Source organism: Danio aesculapii, chromosome 2, assembly GCF_903798145.1.
Source record: "Danio aesculapii chromosome 2, fDanAes4.1, whole genome shotgun sequence".
In the NCBI taxonomy this organism is placed as follows: Eukaryota; Metazoa; Chordata; class Actinopteri; order Cypriniformes; family Danionidae; genus Danio; species Danio aesculapii.
In genome coordinates, this window is record NC_079436.1 from 39,195,098 (window position 1) to 39,215,155 (window position 20,058).

A 20,058-nucleotide genomic window follows, 5' to 3' on the forward strand; every position below is an offset into this window, starting at 1 on the left:
GATATGAATGAAATTTACTTGCAAATGCCATTAAAATTTCATTCCCCATTTTTGTCTTTAAATTTGTGTCATTCTCTTTGCAAAACACATACAAATTAGGAATTTGAGAAACACATACAAATTAAATAAATAAAATGTAAATCAGGCGGTAAAATAAACAGTGCAGTTAGCATGCACAATTCACTCTAAGTCAAATCTCTTTTGTTTACAGTAGCAACTATTTTATGGTTTCCTTTGTTAACTTGTGAATGTTGCTTTTTGTTAAACAAGAACACTGCATTGTTTAACAGAAAGGAATAGTACTTTCTGTTTAAACGCCTCCGAAACAGTGCTAAAATATGATGCCACCTGCAGTTTCAAGGTTTGGTGTTCCACACGAGATAATCTGTTGATATAAATGAAGAGATCAGTGCTGTAAATGTGTCAAAGAAACCTGCGGAAAGTTTTATCAGCAGCAACCGATGCCCGGCAGCATTAGGAAGAGAGATTAAGACTATGGATTAGATCTGGATTAAAGAGTGCTTCAAAACACAATTCTCCCGAGGTTAAAGGAAAACTCTGGCCAGGAAGAAATGCAGCAGGACTGTCAGCGGCCAGTTCTCGGAGACCGAGTGGCCCTGATGGAGGCCGACTGCTTGGCAGGACTCTTTCGAGTTCATTGATCCCAGGCGTCATGTTGAGTGGGTGTGAGACTTAATCAATTCAACGCGCACTAAAAGCAGTCGCATGAGAGACATTGGACAGCGCTGAGGTGAAAGCAAGAGGGCCGCCATACTGAGGAGCTGTGGCTGCCACCTTGATCAATGAGAGCTTTCTGAGAAAGAGCGTGAAAGCAGTTCGGACTCGCTTTGAGAGGAGACAAGTGATGGACAGGAGAACATGTCAATATCAATGGGTGAAGAAAAGCTTTAAGATGAGTCTTAGATTGAGTGACAACTCTTTCTTGCACATTTTGTTAGGATGTAACTTTGTAGTCGTTTGACATTTGGTTGAAAAATGACTGACCACGGACCACAAACCAGTCTTATTGTACGTGTACATTTTTGGGAATAGTACAGTACATTGTATGGCCCAAAATTATAGTTGTTTCTATTTTATGCCAAAATGATTAGGATATTAAATAAAGATTATGTTCCATGAACAGATTTTATAAATACTCTACTGTATATGTTTATTTATTTTTTATCAGTAGTATGCATTGCTAAGAATCTAATTAGGACATGTTTAAAGGTCAATTTCTCAATATTATTATTTTTTGAATCCTCATTTTCCAGATATTCAAATAGTTGTATCTTGGCTAAGTATTGTCATAATCTAACACACCATACATCAATGGAAAGCTTAAATATTTGGCTGTGCAAATCTAAATTTCCACAAATTAACACTAATGACTGCTTGGGTAATTACAGCGAAAGTTGGTCAAAATGAGTTTTGATCTAATGTCAATAGTTGTCATCATCTTGACCAATGTGGTCTACCAGCTCTAACCAAGTGACTGAAATAAAAATATTCTGGATAACATTTTTACAAGTTTGTTGTCATTGTCATGTTGATAATGGCTGATATTATAAATTTGTGTACCATTTTTATAAATCTTAGATTATTTAAATCTCAGTAACAGATATGTATCTTCAAAAGTTATTATAAGTTAACATTAGTTGTTGCACTGTAAACTAAAGTGAATAAATAGCGTCAATGAATTTCATTATTAGTAGTTCATTTAACAATATATTAACTAATGTTAGCTGTTAGCTAAAAAATGTTAGCTAAAAAATGAGACTTTAATGTGAAGAATTTATCTAAAAAACGAAACAAAATAAACACAAAAAATGTAATTATTTTAGTGCTAAAAGTAAATTTAGGCATCATGAAATTATAAAGAAACAATTAAGAAAAGTTTATTTATTTTGAGATTTGCTCTATTATTTTATTAAACCACTAGTGATCAAGTTCAAGCAAAAGTAACCTAAGTGTAAAAAATTTAAATTTATTCAAAGCAAATTCTTATAAATTAAACCGTTTTACAGGATCTGTCAGAAATCATTCTAATATGTTACCAAATTCACAAGAACATTTTGAATTACAATAGAACGTCATTTTATAACTATTTAAAAGTATTAACTGTGGATTTTGGCCAATTTAATTTGTTCTTGCTGAAAAAAAGCCTTAGTCACTATAAAATTACAGCTTCCAAGCTTCACTTCTTAAGAAATGCCTTGATTTTGCCTAAATTAGTCAGTTCATCCCAATCTTAAAAATTACTTCCTTTGGGTTTTCTGCAGAGCCAAAGTACTTGTTCAATTCCTTCTGTGTCTATACTTTCCTTCTATAATCTATAAATCTATATAAAATCTATAAATTTAATCAACATCTACCTCTTGCTTTGCCAACCATTCAGAGTGATTTATAGAAAAGCCTTTTAACAGTTCTTAAAATAATCTATGTATTTGTCACCTATAAAATTAGTATATGATGCATGTATATTAATGCTTCTCTGTTTTTTGTTTTGTTTTGTTTTTTTGCAGAGATGAACAGACATCATTATTCCCTGTATGTCCACAACTGCCGCCTGGTGTTTCTTCTGAGGCGAGACTTCATTCAGCTGGACTCTTTCAGACCGGCCGAGTTTCACTGGAGACTGGAACAGGTGAGCCACACATTCACGTCAACTTCACAAGCAGCCCTCGGATAAACAGGACGGGAAAAATGCCACACGGATCGGGCTCCATTTATAGTAATCACTTGTGAAGTGAAGTTCGCTCAGTATAATTTTCAATTACCTGTTCTGAATTATTCATTATCCGTGTGACTGATCTTTCTGTTGCGATGAGTGATCTGTCACTGGTGAAATGATTATTATCAGAAGGACAAATTGGAAAGCTGACGCAAAAGACAGCGCTCACGTTTTCTCTCCCAGTGCTTATTTGCTTCATAATCAGCCTAGTTTGTGTTTGGAAACACCTTGATTTTCTCATATTTCCAGCATTTCCCTCGGCTAACGGAGAGTGTGGACTAATCTCTTGATTGAGAGCACTAAACGGACTGTACGCGTGTGTCACCACGGCTCTCGACACCTGCCAAGGGGAACAGAGAGTCGAGGTGAGACACGTGTAATCAGTATGAAAAGCTCTCCACAGCAATGACCTCTCACAGGGAACATAATGATAGTCCTTCGCCCACACTAATCCTTAACCGCAAATTACACGCACATACACATTCTCTCATCCAGACGTGCGCTGGCACACATGCAACTTCTCAGACCTTTCTGAGATGCTATAAGTGGAACCTGATATAAAAAAAAAGTTGGATGCGAGTCTATGGAGTCAACACTACTCGCATTTCATCAAAGACTTTTTTTTGTCCTTTTCAAATACGCAGAACAGGTCGTTGGCTGAGAGGCCTTTGATCAATAGTCGGGATCAATTACTGTAAGTAGGACTCCGGAGTGTATAGAAGGTTTTGGTCGTGGTCCAAATGCCTGTGAGCCCCACAATTTTTCACAGATGGTTTGATTAGATAAGCTGTATGTGTGAAAATTGGCTGTGGTAGAGCATTTTGTAGCTTTCGGTACTAAACCACTGCTTTACAGTGGGGCTGTGTTGTCAATTTTAATATTGTAGCTTGATGGTTTTTCAGACACTTCCCAGCAGGCACACAACATCATAAAACGTTAATATTAGGTTAGATTTAGGTCATGACTTCAGGTGACCAAAATTCAATGTCTAGCCAGCATCTAAGGACAACGTTATTTTGACGTTCAATAACAACGTCAAATTACGTTGATGTTTGGGTGATTTTAGGTTGTGTTGGAAAATGAACAAAATCAAATGTCTAACAGATGTCATAGGGGTGATGTCCACACTACGTCAAGGTGTAACAAGATTAGATGTTGGTATTTGGTAGATTTTAGGTTGACTTTAGGTTGAACATTGGACATTGACGCCGGTCTGACATTGAATTTTCAAACAAAATCCAACAATGTTGGGGTACAACATCAATATGACATCATTTTGACATCCTGTGCCTGCAGGGTTGTATGCATCATTGAATTCTGTACCCTTACAGAAAAATCACATGAGCCTCTTATGAGCATCACATACATACAGTTTCATGTTTAAATGACGTGAAACACAAGTGAAACATATAAAAACATGTGGTTTTTTAAACGTTTTCATGTGAAAGCAAGTGATCACTCGATGGTTTTGGTATCATTGTTAATTTTGACAGCAAACTTTGACTTAAGGTAATGATAGATGGGGCAACTTTTCGATCTCAATGACTACGTTTACATGGACATCAGTAATCAAATTATTTGCTTTAATCTAATTAAGAGAATAATAAGATTAAGGTGTTTACATGAGTTGCTTTTTAAGTGTTACTTTCATGATCTCGTTTTACATGTTATAGCACATAATTCGAATAACGTCATTGCGTCACCGCACTATCCACATTTCCTCCGGACTTTCATGCAATTTCAGGTGTTTAATTTTAAATTTGTCGACTTTAACTGCAGTTTAGCACTTTCACTTTCATTCACGAACATTTCATGCATGCCCTCCATGACAAACAAGATATTAGATGCGACTTTGAACTGCTTTGAGTTGTTTTAATTGAAGTTCATACAGCATGCTGATTGGAAGAAAAAAAACCTCTGCATGTCACGGTGCAGGTGTCTGTGGTCTGCACTGACTGGGTAGGTGCAAAGTGTCAAACAGCCGTGTGTATGTGTGTGTGGACTATCCTGTCGCAAAACGCGGCGAAAAGTCCTACATAACGGTAATAATTCGATTAAGGTGTTTACATGTCTGTACTGCACTTCAATAATGCGACTAAAATCTGAATACTCCACATGTCTTAATTCGATTTCTCTTTAGTTCGATTATGACCTTAATCTGATTAAATGAATCAAAAAGTGCTGTTTACATTGTAGACTCTTAAACAGCGTATTGTCTTAATCGCATTAAAATCAAATAATTGGTGTCCATGTAAACGTAGTCAATGTTGGCCTGCAAATATTGGCAATGTTATCGTCAGTGAGCAACCAGGTGAAACATAGAGCAACTATTTAACACAATGGACATTGTGCAACAACCACATCATTCTATTGCCAATTCATATTATATGTACACATTCCTTCAATATCCTAAAATAAAGACTTGCGTTGGATTTGATTAGAGAAAAATAAATGCATAGCTCTGTGGACAATCATCTTTAAAAGTCTTTTTTTGTCAACTTTTCTTTTCTGAAAACTGACTTCTTATGCCTAGTTCAGACTGCGTGATTTTAGCCCTGATTTTGACTTGGCAACAGGTTTTGAGAAATCATCAACAAAATGCCTGAATCACAGACAAAGCTGTGCTTGTTCACGTGAGTAAAAATCACACAGTGTGTACTATCAAAGACGCGATCTGAGAGAATCGTCAATAAGTCGGCAACATCCGTGAGATATTTGGCATAGTATGGGTATTTGCATTCTGACGGGAAGTTTGGGGAGATGTTAAAAGCACTTATTTTCCATCTATTTGGACAAAAGAACTTAAGAAAAAAGTGAAAATTTGGCAGGAGCACTCATGTCTGTTTGATGTGCCACCTGAGCAATATCATAACCGGGTCAAAAAACAAAAATGTTTGAGAGAAATTGCTAATTCCCTTCAAAAGCCAGGTGAGAAAAATAAGTAGATTTTCTGCCGCACTAAAGGCTTGTTTCTCATTATGTAGTTAATAACAAAAGATATACTATGTGACCTGGCTTTGTTTCCATGTCACTTCTCACATGTGTTTGGTTGTGAGATGCAGTTTGTGGACTGAGACAACGGTTTCGGCAATTCTTCCTATTATAAAGTCATGCAGTGTGAAACCCCCTTTCGCCAATCCAACCTACAGTGTAAGCACAGCAGTGATGTAATGCAACCTCAGATAGTCATGGAGTGTGAAATTATCTGTGACACAACTACATTGTGCAGTCTGAACTCGGCATTAGACGAAGCATGTCACCTGATTATGGCAAATGTTACACTCTGACTGGATGTCATGACAACAGTGTCACACAGGATAACTTTAAATATTGCCTTTGGTTTCATTTCAGACCATTGCCGAAAAGACATTAAAAAACTAACAACATTAGTTTAACATGCATGTATTCCAAGTAGTAAATCCACACATTTAACCCCTTACACACAATTAGAGCTCTTAAAATATGAAATAGAGGTGGGTCCAGATTGAATACTTTGCTGAACTTGCTGCCGAAGCCTTTACTTTGAGAAAGGCTGATGTAGGCTGTGAGGTCAATTTGAAGGCCAAGGCAACACCTTGAACACGTCATGTTTTTACACCATTCCTAAGATGTACTCACTGTGGCAGGCGCATCAGCTGGGACCACTTCCACCAGGGAACACTACTGTAATGAAGGAGTGTACCTTGTCTGCAATAATGCTATGTGCAGTCCACTCACAAATGATTTTGCTGCTTGTTTAAACTCTTTATTTAAAAATGAGTTGAAACATAGTTCATAGTTCTTAAGGTTTTTTTAAGACAACTTAATTGTTTTATGTTCAATCAACTTAAATTTGTAAAAAAACAAAAAACAAAAAGAAAGTTAATTTAACTTAATCGATTTGTATTAGGACAACATGAAGGAATTATGTGAAACCCAGCATTTTTTACAGTGTGGGTAGTATGTGTCAAATTTACATCCAAATCAGTGGCCGGACTCGAGCTTTTCTAGTAGAACATTGTTCAGAGCATCACACTGCCTGCATCAGCTTGTCCTCATCACCCAGGTGAACTGGTTCAAGATCCCATTGTTGGCATTTGTTTTATACAGTGGACAGAGGTCATCATGTGGCACTCGGATTGATCTGCGGGTACACAGCCCCATAAGCAGCACAGCAGAGTGAGATGCACTCTGTGTTTTGTTACATTTCTTCCATAACCATCATTAAAATTTTGTGTGCCACAGTAGACAGTCTTGTGGCTCAGATCACATAGGATATGCTTTGCTTCCCTCATCCATCAGTGAGCCTTGGGCTCCAAACACCCTGTCACCAGTTTGTGGTTTGTTCCTTCTATTACCACTGTTGGTAAATTCTCACCACTGCTGACTGGGAGCAACTCACAAGCCTCTCTGCTTCAGAGGAACTCTAAACATGTCAGCTTGCCATAACAACTTGGCTCTTGTCAAAGTTACTAAGATCTTTATCCCTGCCCATATCTCCTGCACCCAGCACTGATTGTTTGCATGCATTATAATCTACCCAGACTTTGATATGTGACATGCCTGTAACCGGTCATAATGTTTAGACTCACTTCACTGTACAGTAAAATGTTGTAAATACAGAAATAGGAATGTAACGATTCAAATACCTGTATGTGACGATTCAATCGGTAAAAATTATAAATGAATCGCGATACATTTTCTGAACAGAGGGGGTGCTGTTTACAGGCGCAAATTCGCTTTACCTGCACATCAGCGTTGAGCAAGAGGTGGGCCGGCAGTGTAAAATGACAGCTGTGAGGTACGCCAGACAAACACAAACTGTGTGCAAATACTGCAAAAGATGTTTACTTTTACTAACAGAATAACGAATATGATGCATCTAAATGAAAAACTACTGTCACAGATGTCTATATGCAAAAGCTATTAATAGGCCAAACCATGCCGACCGGAGGATTGGCAGCTCCTCTTGCTCTGACGAGTGCAAACGTTATGGAGATCACACAGTGCATAAATGTTTTTATATGAAAGTGTGAAGATGTTTTTCAGATTGAAAGAGAAAGCTGTGCTGCTACAGAAACAGGTATTAGATTGTTCATTTTTTACCCTTTTTCAATTTAGTTCATGCATATTTTGATAATTTGCTTATTATATCATATATTATAATCAGTTTTTAGGCCAGTGACAGTCCCCTGGAGCAGAGGGCCTTTTGACCACCTCTGTATACACTGCTTTCTAGTTTACGACAGGTTTTCCTCTCCACACCAGCTATCTCAGTCCCCAGTGAAAGAGTTTTTCATCAGCAAGGGACATTGTAAATGTGCAAAGACCTCAGCTTAGGCCAGCAAACAAATATGCTGATATTTGTTTTAAAAAATGTCAAATCCCAGCACAGTCACAGTTTTAGTTTGCTTGTATTAAAGAGCCTTCTTTAATTTGTATTGTTCAGTTTTGATTTGGAATTTATTTTAAATTTGTAATGTAGCTGCACAGTCAAAGTTTTTAATATATAAAACTTTTTTAATATATATATATATATTATACCATATAAGTATGTATATATATATATATATATATATATATATATATATATATATATATATATATATATATATATATATATATATATATATATATATATATATATATATATATTAAAGAGTCTTCTTTCATTTGTAATATTCAGTTTTTTATTTGGATTTTGTTTTAAAATTCCAATTTAGTTATTGCAGAAAATATTTTATTTAGTAAAAACAAAAAAAAGTGCAGCATTTGAGAAAAAAAAAAAAAAGGCTCTTGTTCACCCTAAATTTGTTTCAAATAATTTTGTTAAAATCGTAAATCATGAATCTTGAGATTAGTATCGTGAATCATATCAAATCGTGAGTCAGTTGAATCGTTACATCCCTATACAGAAACATCCTGTTCTTTACTTCACAATGCATTGCAAACAAGCTAAAGGTGTGTGGCATGTGATTAAGGGGTTCGTTCACCCAAAAATAAAATTTTTGCTATCAATTGCTCACCCTAATGTCATTCCAATCCCTTGAGACCTTCATTCACTAAACACAAATTCAGATATTTTAGATGAAATCAGAGAGCTTTGTCAAAGACAGAAAGGCTTGTGAGACGTTCAAATTCCAAAAGAGGAAGCAAAAGCTTTGGCAAAAAATTCCATGTGACCTCAGTGGTTTAACTGGAATCATATGAAGCTTGAAGAACATTTTGTGCAGAAAAAAAATGTAAACATTACTTTTTTTTTTCTTTCTAATCGGGTCATTGGAGTGCAAATTAACTACAGGCAGTACAAATTAGCACAAAATGTAAGCATCATATTGCCACAGTAAATGTGCACCAGAACACAGATGAAGAACAAATACCACTTTTCACAGGATTTATGTTGTACAAAAGTTTTCTTGGAGGTTTGTATGATTACAATTAAAGGGAAGTGAAGTCACAGAATATTTCTACACTTATTTTGGTTTCTTTTATGGACTTTGAACATCTCACAACCTTTGTTGTCAGAGTCATACACATATCTTAATTTGTGTTCTGAAGATGAATAATGGTCTCAGGTTTGGGGGTGACTTAAGGCTAAGTAGTTATTAACAGAACTTTCATTTTGGGTGAATTAATTCTTTAAAACATTATGAAGCTCCGAGATCAACAGTCCTAAGAGCCTATGATGGAACTAGGTTTAGTTCTTTTTAACACTTTACATTGATTAAATATTCACACACACACATTGCTGTGAAGTGTGAATAGAGCAATGCTTTATGAGGGAAGAAATGGCAACATTTGGAGACACACATTTTCTTCCTAACTGTTTGCTCACTGTGACAGTTGTGTAGCATATAGTTGAAGACCCAGACTAGTAGCTGACAGCTCATACATTTGAATCCCTCATAGGAAGAGACATGAACTTTTGTGCCCTTGAGCGAAGCACTTAACCTCAGGTCGCTCCTAGAGAAATTGACCCTGTAAAGGGCGTTCACACTGACAGTGATTTGCAGTGACAAAGCAATTGGAAGTCAGTCACTTTCAGTTGCTGATTGGAGGCACAAGGCTGTTTGTGATACTGAAGGTCAGTGTTATCCAAACATGCTGTGATGAGATGCGATTTACCTTATGATACGATTACTAGCTGCTTGCAACCAAAAGAACAGCTTGGCAACCTTATTTACTCTCTGTCAGCGTGAGCAATCCTTAATAAGTAAATTGTAAGTCACTTTGGATAAAAGCATCTGCTGAACACCAACATGCTACTTACTTGCTCTCCCAGATTTTTGGTTGTGGATCTTTAGGAAAGACATGCCACTTCCACAGTCTATTCACTGACAGGCTAATGCGTATTTCTCAGTAAAATAGTGCTGGCTAAAATCAGTAGTTTCAATCTGATCAGTGGGTGCAAAGTGAAGATAAACTAATCTCTGTGTTTGCAAGGTTGGTGATATCAGAGTTATGATTTTTTTTATATAAACACTCTGAAAAAACGACCAAAAAAAAAAAATTATGCTACAGTTTGCATCAATTTAATCAAGTTACGACAACATCTAACAAAATGAAGTTCAGACAGTAAACTTTATTATGTAAAGGCCGGCTCACATGGCGATTTTTTTTTTTTTTTTTTTTTTTTTTTTTTTTTTAATTAATTAATTAATTTATTTATTTTATAATCATGAATGATAGTAGCATGTCAGACTGCACGAACATGGCTCCCATGTCACACTGTAAGAGCTCAGCTGTCATAAAGTCAGACTGAACGTCAATGAAGACACGCCAAACATGAAAGAAAACACCCCCAGAGTTTGACAGCATCCACCCTAGACACTTTCACTATCCCATGTTCTGAAATGATTCTACCAGACACTGACACTACCAGAACTTCAAGGGAGGAAAAATCTGATTGCAATGAACACAAAGCGGCTGTCAGTGAACATGTCAAAGCAACATGTCTTTGATTTTTTATTAACATTTCAAATAGTGTTATGTATTTAATTACCATAAGTATACATGCATGTTTTCAAGTTTGGAACCTCAAATAAATTAAGTAGCTGAAATTTTATCTTTTTTTGTATGTTTTCAAATTTACTGTTCATTTAGTTGCTTTTAAGGAATATATTCAACAATATTTAATAATATTTAAATGATTTGAGCTTTCTGGCATAGTGTGTTATGTTGTTTGAAGTAGCCATCTCAAGATGGGTACACTGTGCTTGTAGACATGGTCAGAAACAATACTCTGTTAGACTGTGGCATTTAAACTATACTCTCATGAAGAGAAGATGCTCAAAGTTTTCACTTTGTCTCCCTTGCCCTAGAGCTCCCCATATTCACTTCTCTACCTTAGCTCTTACTCGCGTGTTCTTGTTTACTTATTTTCGATTCTGTTTTTACTCTGTTCTTCACTTGGTTTTTGAGTCAGTACTCTGTGAATTTGCCTTGTGTTCGCTTGACCTCCTGATCTACGTCTCGTAAGACTCTTTAGTTTTTCCTGTTGCTTGCTGCCTTTTTGTTTGTTTGTTTGTTTGCTTGTTTGTTTGTTTGTTTGTTTTCTTCAATCGTGACGTTTATTATGCTGGTAAAACCTTTTGTACACCTCATCTGAGAAGAATCTTATTTGTCTGTTTCTCTACCTCATTCTAAGAAGAATCTAAGACCCAATCCCAATTCTACCCCTTAACCCTTCCCCTTACCCCTACCCCTCGTTTTGCTGTTTCACGTCAAGGAGTCAGGTGTCGCAATTCTCTTTAGCTTCAAGGCGTTGGGCTAAGGGGAAGGGGTAAATACCCCTTTGAATGAAGATTTTTCAGGCCCACATTCGAAACCAAGGGGTAAGAAAATTTCCCAGAATACACCAGCAACAACGACAGAATCACTGCACCCGGAAGTAAGGAGATCCACAAATTAGTATTTTTTTGTCATTATTACAAATTTTTACATCAAACAAGCACATGTTTTAATATATTCATAACCGTGTTCATATTTTACCGTCATGCTTTTAAAAAATCCACAAAAAAAAAAAAAAAAAACGCTGAATTTTGATATCTATAATCCATAATAATAACGCCTGTTTAGCAGTCCTACAACATTCTGACACCCGATGACACTCAGATACCCTGTCAGAACAGTCAAGTGGCTGGGAATAGGCTTTTTACAGTGTCTGCTATAATGTTAATGCTGTTTTTGGTGTGTTTACATTGATGTGTATGGCCACTGTGTAAATGCACAGAATAGTTACAATCTTACAGCCACATTAGATCATTATGATAACATAATATATGCCTTCAGTGATTTCCTGAAGATAAATACCAAAAAAATAGCACAACTGGAATATCTACAGCAGTCGCAATCGTCTGATCTCACATGAAGCAAGAGATCGTGATGACATATGATGACGTTTGCAGGTGCTGAAGTGCTGTCCCAATTCTTAGGGGTAAATTTTGAATCCCTTCCTCTTCACCCTCAGTTGTAAGGGACAAGAGGAAGGGGTAGGGGTACAAAAATAGAATTGGGATTGGGCCTAAGTTGACTCAGTGGTACATTTCACCAGTCTCCATGCCAGAGACCTGGGTTCAAGACCCATCTGTCACAAAAGTGTGCTAAGAATCTCCCTCACACCATTACACCAACACTAACAGCCTGAACCAATGCTTCAAGACAGGTTTGATCCATGCTTTGATGTGGTTTTTCCCAAAATCTGACCCTACTATCCAAAAGTTGTGGCAGATATTGGTATCCTTTAGACCTGGCAACCTTTTTTTCCATTCTTCTGCTTCTAATGTTGGTGAGCCTCATTAAACTGTAGTCTCAGTTTCCTATTCTTATCTTTCAGGAGTGAATCAGTTGTGCTTTTCCCATACTCATCTGCTTGCTTTGAATGCTTTTCTACATACAGTATCTCAGGTTTAACGAGTGGGTATTCTTGTTCTGGTTGAGATTCTATCAAATCTTTGGAGCTTTGGCATCCACAAGGCATTTGCGCCCACAAAACCGCTGCTCACTGGATGGTTTCTTTCTTTTTTGGACTGTGCTCTGTAAGTTCTAGAAATAGCTGTGGTTAAAAAAACCAGTAGATTATCAGTTTCTGAAATTTTGCTCTGTTAAAATTATTTACATAACTCACCATCTAGCATGATTACTTGGCCAGCATAATCAATCTGACTTAGATGATTGCTAATTAAAGAAAAATAATAATAATAAAATAAAATAAAGCCTGAACAGACATGTAGAGGCAGGGGGGGTATATTTAGAATTTGTATAGATCTAAAATTTTGAATGGCAAATTAAGTAGCTGTAGGATTAGTCCACCATTATTTAAAGTAATTCAAATAAATGAATGAGAAAGAAAGAGAAAAGAGCTTGTGTGTGAATTCTTTTCAACGACTGTGTGCAGCTTAATTACAAAGTTATCTTTTTGTTGCTGAGAATTATAATGGTGCTTTCAGCATAGAGGATTTATTTACACAATGCAAAGGGCAGAGGTTGAAAGCAAGTTTCTATGTTCATGTTTCTTTCTGTGCACAGTTTACAATTTACCGATATATAAAGTTTCAACCTCAACTTGTGTGAAGAAGTGTTGGCCATGCATTATGGTGGTCTTGAATGCCAAGGGAGGTCAGATGTATGTTTAGGCACCGGTCAGAATTGTGGATTGGTATCTGGTTAAAAATCACATTTAGATGTGACTCTGCATGGATGTGAGGGGAATATAATGTGCTATTGATTGTGCAACACCAGCGCAAGAAAAAAATTCTGAGATGTAAGAAAATTATTATTTTTTATTAAGAAAATTATTATTTCTTTATTAAAAAAAACGTTTTAGTACAGTCAGTTTCAGGAAAGGATTCCCTTAAAATGCACATGAAAGCAAAAAGAAATGGGGCTGTTGCTTTTCATATGAGCTAGACAGTATTTTCCTGTCTACGTTGATGAATATTGGCCAGAATAAGCTGCAATAATGTTGCATGTCAGGTTTAGCTACAGAACTAATATGCTACAAAACTGAGCATAAAAACATTAGTCTACATTAAGTATATCAAATATTTATTTATCAAAAGATATCCTGTTATTTGAAACATTCATGCATTATTTTAAGCATGCAACATCACTTTTGATAATAACACTGATAATTTAAATAAATGTTTCTTGATCACCCAATAAGCATAATATAGAATGATATCTGAAGGATCACGTGATACTAAAAACTGCTGAAAATGTAGCTTTCAGCAGGAATAGATTATATTTTACAAAAGAAAAAGTGTATAATGTATAGTTAAGGTCAAAAATATTAGCCCTCTTGAAAAATTTTAAGTATTTTTCAAATATTTCTCAAGTGAGTTTAATTGAGAGAATTTTTTCAGCACATTTTTAAGCACACCAGATTTAATAACTAATTTCTATTAAATAAGTGATTTTATCTTTGCCAAGATAAAAGCAGATAATATTTAAAGTGCAATTTAAAGACTTAACTAGGATAATTAGGTTAAAAAGGCAAGTTATGTTAAGCTATTAGACAACAATGATTTGTACTGTTGAGATATAAAAAAGGGTCCTAATAACACTTACTACATAATTTGTAAAAATTTAAATATATATATATATATATATATATATATATATATATATATTATTATTATTATTATTATTATTATTTTAAAATATGTACATTAAGATATACTGTTGAAATGACTTAGCTAAACATTACTTGGAATATAATGTAAATTTTACAGCAGGGCTAATGCTCTTGACATTTATAAATTTTGAATTGCAGCAATATTTTTTAACCTTACTGATTTACAAAATAGTTGAAATAATAAATTCTAATATTATATAATATACATTCCCTGTTTTTAAATATATTTATTTGACTTCATATGAAAAATAACATGCGTGTGTATGTGTGTCAGGGGTGGAAAGAGTACTGAAAAATCATACTCAAGTAGAAGTACAATTACTTGCCCAAAAACGTTCTGCGAGTAAAATTATCTGTTGTAAATATCACTCAAAGTATGAGTAAACAGTAGCCCTTTTAAAGGTACTTTTTTAAAATACTGAGTATTGAGTATTATGCTGTGAAAATTTGATGCGTTTACATGCAATATGTTTGTTAGTGTGTGTGTAAACGTAACATTCTGTAATGCATTTAGTGATTGTTTAAGGCCTTACTTGTTTAAGGATTTACTTTTCTATGTGAGATTTGATTGAATCACAGGACTGATTTTTTTTTTTTACTCAGCCAATCCACACTAAAATAAAGGAGTGGCTGCATGTTGAAGGAAAATAGTGGAGTAAAAGTACTAATGCAGCACTAAAAATGTGCTCAAGGGAAAGTAAAATTACACATTTTTAAAACTACTTCATAAATTACAATTCCTGAGAAAAACTACTCAATTACAGTAGTATGAGTATTTGTAATTTGTTACTTTACACCACTGGTGTGTGTTCGTGTGTGTGTGTGTGTCTGTGTGCATGTTTGTTTTTATTTGCATATAATTATGCCAGAGTGGCATGCAGTCAGCGTTCACTGCAATTATTTTGACAATAAACAATAAGCTCAGTCTGATGGCTGGTTCTGCCTCAGTGTTCTTGACGGCTGTACTTAGTTTGTTTCAGGTCAGAGGGAAAATGAGCTCCTTTCAAAGCTTCAGCTCCTTTCCCTTAGCCAGGCAGGAGCTCAGCCAGGTGATGAGAAACAGGAGTAAACAATATGAGGTCAGTAGACAGACCGCCATAAAGCACTGTCAGCTTCAGAAGGAGCTGCTTCATACCTACATCATCCACCACAATAAACAGCACAGAGCCAGAACCTCTGACTCCTCACAGCTGTTGGGTTGCGTTTCAACCGATGCACTGTGATATTTTCTGTATGTCTTTTTTGTACATTTATTTTTCATGGCCACTTTGTTGATTTTTGTATAGAAGAGGATTTCTTTCCATCTCATATCTCCTTGTAAATGAAAGCGCGTGAATAGGAGAAAGGTGTGAAAGTGCTTGTTTTACACTTCAGTGCTTTTTTCCCTTTCTGTTTTTCCTGCCATGTACCTCTTCTCCAGCACGGTTTGATAATGGTGTCTCTCCGGCATGGAGACAGTAAACAGAATATGCTCGCCTTGATCTCTGAGCTCAGCGCAGCTCTGTTCCCAACATGAGACACATCTACTTTTCTTTCTTTTCTCTCTGCCCTCCCTCTGACTGCTTGCCACTAATACCTAAACAACAGTTTATGTTGTTGTAAATGTCACCGTAGTTAGTTTGGCTTTTATGTTGAGTCCCAACAAAGAAACTTTTTTCTCATTGTAACTCTGGTCCACTTCGCCGCTTACTAATCTGACTAAACAATGAAGTGACTAGTTGTAGGTTTTTTTTTTTTTTTTTTTTTTTTTTCAATATTTAAGGATGGGATAAGCTAAAATCAGAGGGAAATGTTGAAGGGTCACCAGACAGTGATCATGTTAACAAATCATTAATATTAATAAAATGTTATATAGATGTTGTTTTTGTAAATGAGCAATTTTGTTAAAAACTTTGAAGTAGGTAAGTACGTAGGTGGGTAAGTAGTTAAGTAGGTAAGTAAGTAGGTGGGTAGGTACTGTAAGTATGTAGGTAGGTAATTAGGTAGGTAGGTAAGTAGGTAAGTAAGTAGGTAGGTATGTAAGTGGGTAGGTATGCAAGTAGGTAGGTATGCAGGTAAGTAGGTGAGTAAGTAAGTAGGTAGGTATGCAAGTAGGTAGGTAGGTAAGTAGGAAGGCATGTAAGTAGGTAGGTATGCAAGTAGGTAAGTAAGTGGCTAAGTAGATATGTATGTAAGTAGGTAGGTAGGTAAGTAGGTAGGTAAGTAAGTAGGTAGGCATGTAAGTAGGTAGGTATGCAAGTAGGTAAGTAAGTAGCTAAGTAGATATGTATGTAAGTAGGTAGGTAGGTAAGTAAGTAGCTAAGTAAATAGGTAGGTAGGTAAGTAGGTAGGTATGTAAGTAGGTAGGTATGTTAGTAGGTAGGTAGGTAAGTAAGTAAGTAGGTTGGTATGAAAGTAGGTAGGTTGGTAAGTAGGTAGGTATGCAAGTAGGTAGGTTGGTAAGTAGTTAGGTATATATGTAGGTAGGTAGGTAGGTAGGTAGGTAGGTAAGTAGGTAGATTTGTAAGTAGGTAGGTAGGCCAGTAAATAGGTAAGTAAGTAGGTAGGTAGATATGCATGCAGGTAGGTATATATTATGCAAGTAGGTAGGTAAGTAAGGAGGTAGTTAAGTAGGTAGGTAGGTTGGTGGGTAGGTAAGTAGGTAGATATGGAAGTAGGTAGGTAGGTTAGTAGGTAAATAGGTAGGTAAGTATGTAGGTAAGTAGGTAGATATGCATGTCGGTAGGTATGCAAGTAGGTAGGTTGCAAGGTAAGTAGGTAGGTATGTAGGTAGGCAAGTAAGTAGGTCGGTAAGTAAGAAGGAAGGCAAGTATTTATATTATTTGCTAATAATAAGCACCTCATGTGGAACTCTGAATCTGTGTCTCATTTCAGAGTCTGCTACTGTCGTATTTCGGTCATGGACACACATTTTGAAAGCATTCCTGACCTGGTACTATTTTCAGGCACTGTGTAATATTATTGACCCTGTTGTAGCCATGGTACAGCAACAAAGTACCTTGATTGTTATGCCAGAATAAAAGTATAGTTCCTAACTATATCGGCCTGGACATTAGAAACTTTTCATCATCCGTTGGTCTTAAAAAAACTTATTGTTCCATTGTCCTCCCACGGTTCGGTGCGTCCTGTGATCAGCGGTTCAGAATATGTATTATTAATATTGGTTTGTTAATAAAAACAACCAAGCAAACGAAGTAGATGCATCGCAAATGCGCAGGTGGGGCCAAATGACAGTGCATTGCCGTCAGCGTTTCAACAGACACAAAAACATAACAAATGCCTTTTTTGTTGTTGTTGCAAAGATAGCCTAGATCAGTGGTCTTTAACAGCCAGATCAGGATCCGTGTCAGGACCCAGAAGTGTCCCATATGGAGGCGGACATACAGCAGGTCTGTTACTTCAGTCCTGCTTCTGCTGGGTGTTCTTCCGCACCCAATCACTCCTGCTATTCACTCTTTCTGCTAAGATTAGTTTTCTTCTCGACTGACTGTTCCCGCAAAATTAAGAGGGAAGAGCCAAACACTCTCTTTTTGCTTAAATTATATTCACTATGATGGTGGTGATAAGGGAAACTGAGCTCTCTGGAATCATAATAAAATCATAAAGAAATCATAAATAAAAATGCATTGTTGCCTTGGTAATGCGAGCATAATGTAAACAGAAGTAATCAATACTTTAAAATTTCTCAATTATTAAGATGTGTTCACAATTACATTATAATCTGCATAATTGTTTGAGACTGAGTCGAGATGTAAAATAGAAAAAGGGGAAATTTAAGCTTTTTCTCTCTTTTTCTTAAGCATTTTATTTGAACATGCAGCTTTCAAAATGGCCTATCATTTAATTAATGCCAAAACATGCAAATCTGCAGTCATATGTGAAGCTGTTGCATTGTCAGGTATTTGTTAAAGGTTCAAGGTTAAAGGTTAAAGGTTTTTTGAGATTTTAACAGATTTGTGTGTGTTGAGCATCAGTTAAGACAACGTTAGCACCTGTCAGCTTTAATTGTGGGGAAAACTGGATAATTTTGAGCTTTTGTCAGCTGATTTCATTTTCCGGGTTTAAAATCATTTTTGGGGTGGGATCAAAATCGGTGACGTAGCGCGAATCTGCAAGTGGAGTGATGACGCATCGGTTTCTCATTATTATTGATAGCTGAGTTTTCGTATCCTATGAGAAGAGCCTGCTTCTTAATTATTCATGAGAGCACGTGCTTTCCGAAGGCATAGCAGACCTGCCAAGCTGTGAGACCCAGTGACTAGGTGAGATTTCTCAATGTTTTTCCCCGCGATGCTGTCAGGGCCAACACAGCAAAGCTGTTTGTGTGCAGCAAGCATTTTTGTATTGGAATTGGAGAATGGCAGACTTTGTCTTTAATCAGTTGAGTTCGTTACAAACTATGGTTTGTTATTCAGACACATCGCCTATTTCCGTGCTGCAGTGTTCGCACATGTTTAAAATCCTCCAGATTACCATCAGGGTTAATGGTTGGAATAGATAGGGCAAGAAACCTGCTGCACTGCTATCCACTGTGTCTGCATTCAGCCCCGGGTATTGAGGAGGAGAGAAATCCTCCTCATTTATAGTGTTTACATCATACCTGCCAACACTCCCGTTTTTCTGAGGAGTCTCCCATATTTCATACCCATCTTCTGTTTTGTCATTTTTCCCAGAAAAGTCCCATAATTTCAACCCACCCCCCGCCTCCCCCGGTCCTCAGCTTTTTGGTACAATCTATAACCCCCCGGATTGCCGACTTTGGTAAAATATGCGATCGCAGCGGCCGCCCGGAACCCGGTGCATAGTACAGACAAGGCAAGACCATGCACCCCCCACCCCCTTTGTCCTTCAGTTCACGAGACAACCCCCCCATCCCCCCCCCCCCTTTTTTTTTGCATATTTTACTTTGGTAAAATATGCGATCGCAGCGGCCGCCCGGAACCCGGTGCATAGTACAGACAAGGCAAAACCATGCACCCCCCACCCCCTTTGTCCTTCAGTTCACGAGACAACCCCCCCCTCCCCCTAGACATCCCAACCACTTCCCCGTCTCCCGAATTTTCAAAAACAAATGTTGGCAGATATGATTAAATAAACACGATTATCTTTGTATTGACATAACAATTTGTTATTATTAGTAGTTATGTGTATATGAATTATAAATAACATATGTAGCAGGGCATTAAATTACTGTTTATTTCTTTGGATATTCAATTTGGTAAACTATAAAGTCATAGGTCTCCTCAGGGTTTGTCTCATTTTGTGATCCAACTGACAACAGTAGTTTGCTCCCCTCTTTTTCCCCTGCTCTGCTGGCAATGCCTACTACCTCCTCTGCCTGCAGAGCTCCACACCCATCTCGGAGCATTTTTTGAAAATGACTTGAACTGAAAGAGGGGGGTTTCATGGCCCTTTAACCAATAAATATGTTTATTGTTCTTTGAATTGTTCTGTAGGCAGGTTTTTTCTAAGCATAGCACAAACAGTACCGTACTGAAAAAGTGACCCTAAAACCGTGATTCATACTGAACCGTGAGCAGATTGAACAATTGGACCCCTAGTAACTACAGAAGGATTAAGCTTTAAACAGGAAAATTTATTACAAATAAATAGGTAAAACTGTTTAAAGTAAATCTATTCCAAAAAAAGGGTTTCTTTTAGATTTCTGTTTTACAGTTTAAGATTCTCTTCTGTGTCTAACCTGCTGACG

General features: G+C 36.6%; 1 protein-coding gene across 1 annotated transcript in view; it reads left to right on the plus strand.

Moving 5' to 3' along the window:
• Window positions 1-20,058, plus strand: part of clstn2a (calsyntenin 2a) — a 449,004-nt gene that overhangs the window by 345,836 nt on the left and 83,110 nt on the right. The window contains 1 exon segment of the mRNA XM_056479198.1: window positions 2,526-2,647. Within this exon segment, the coding sequence (XP_056335173.1) occupies window positions 2,526-2,647 (122 nt within the window).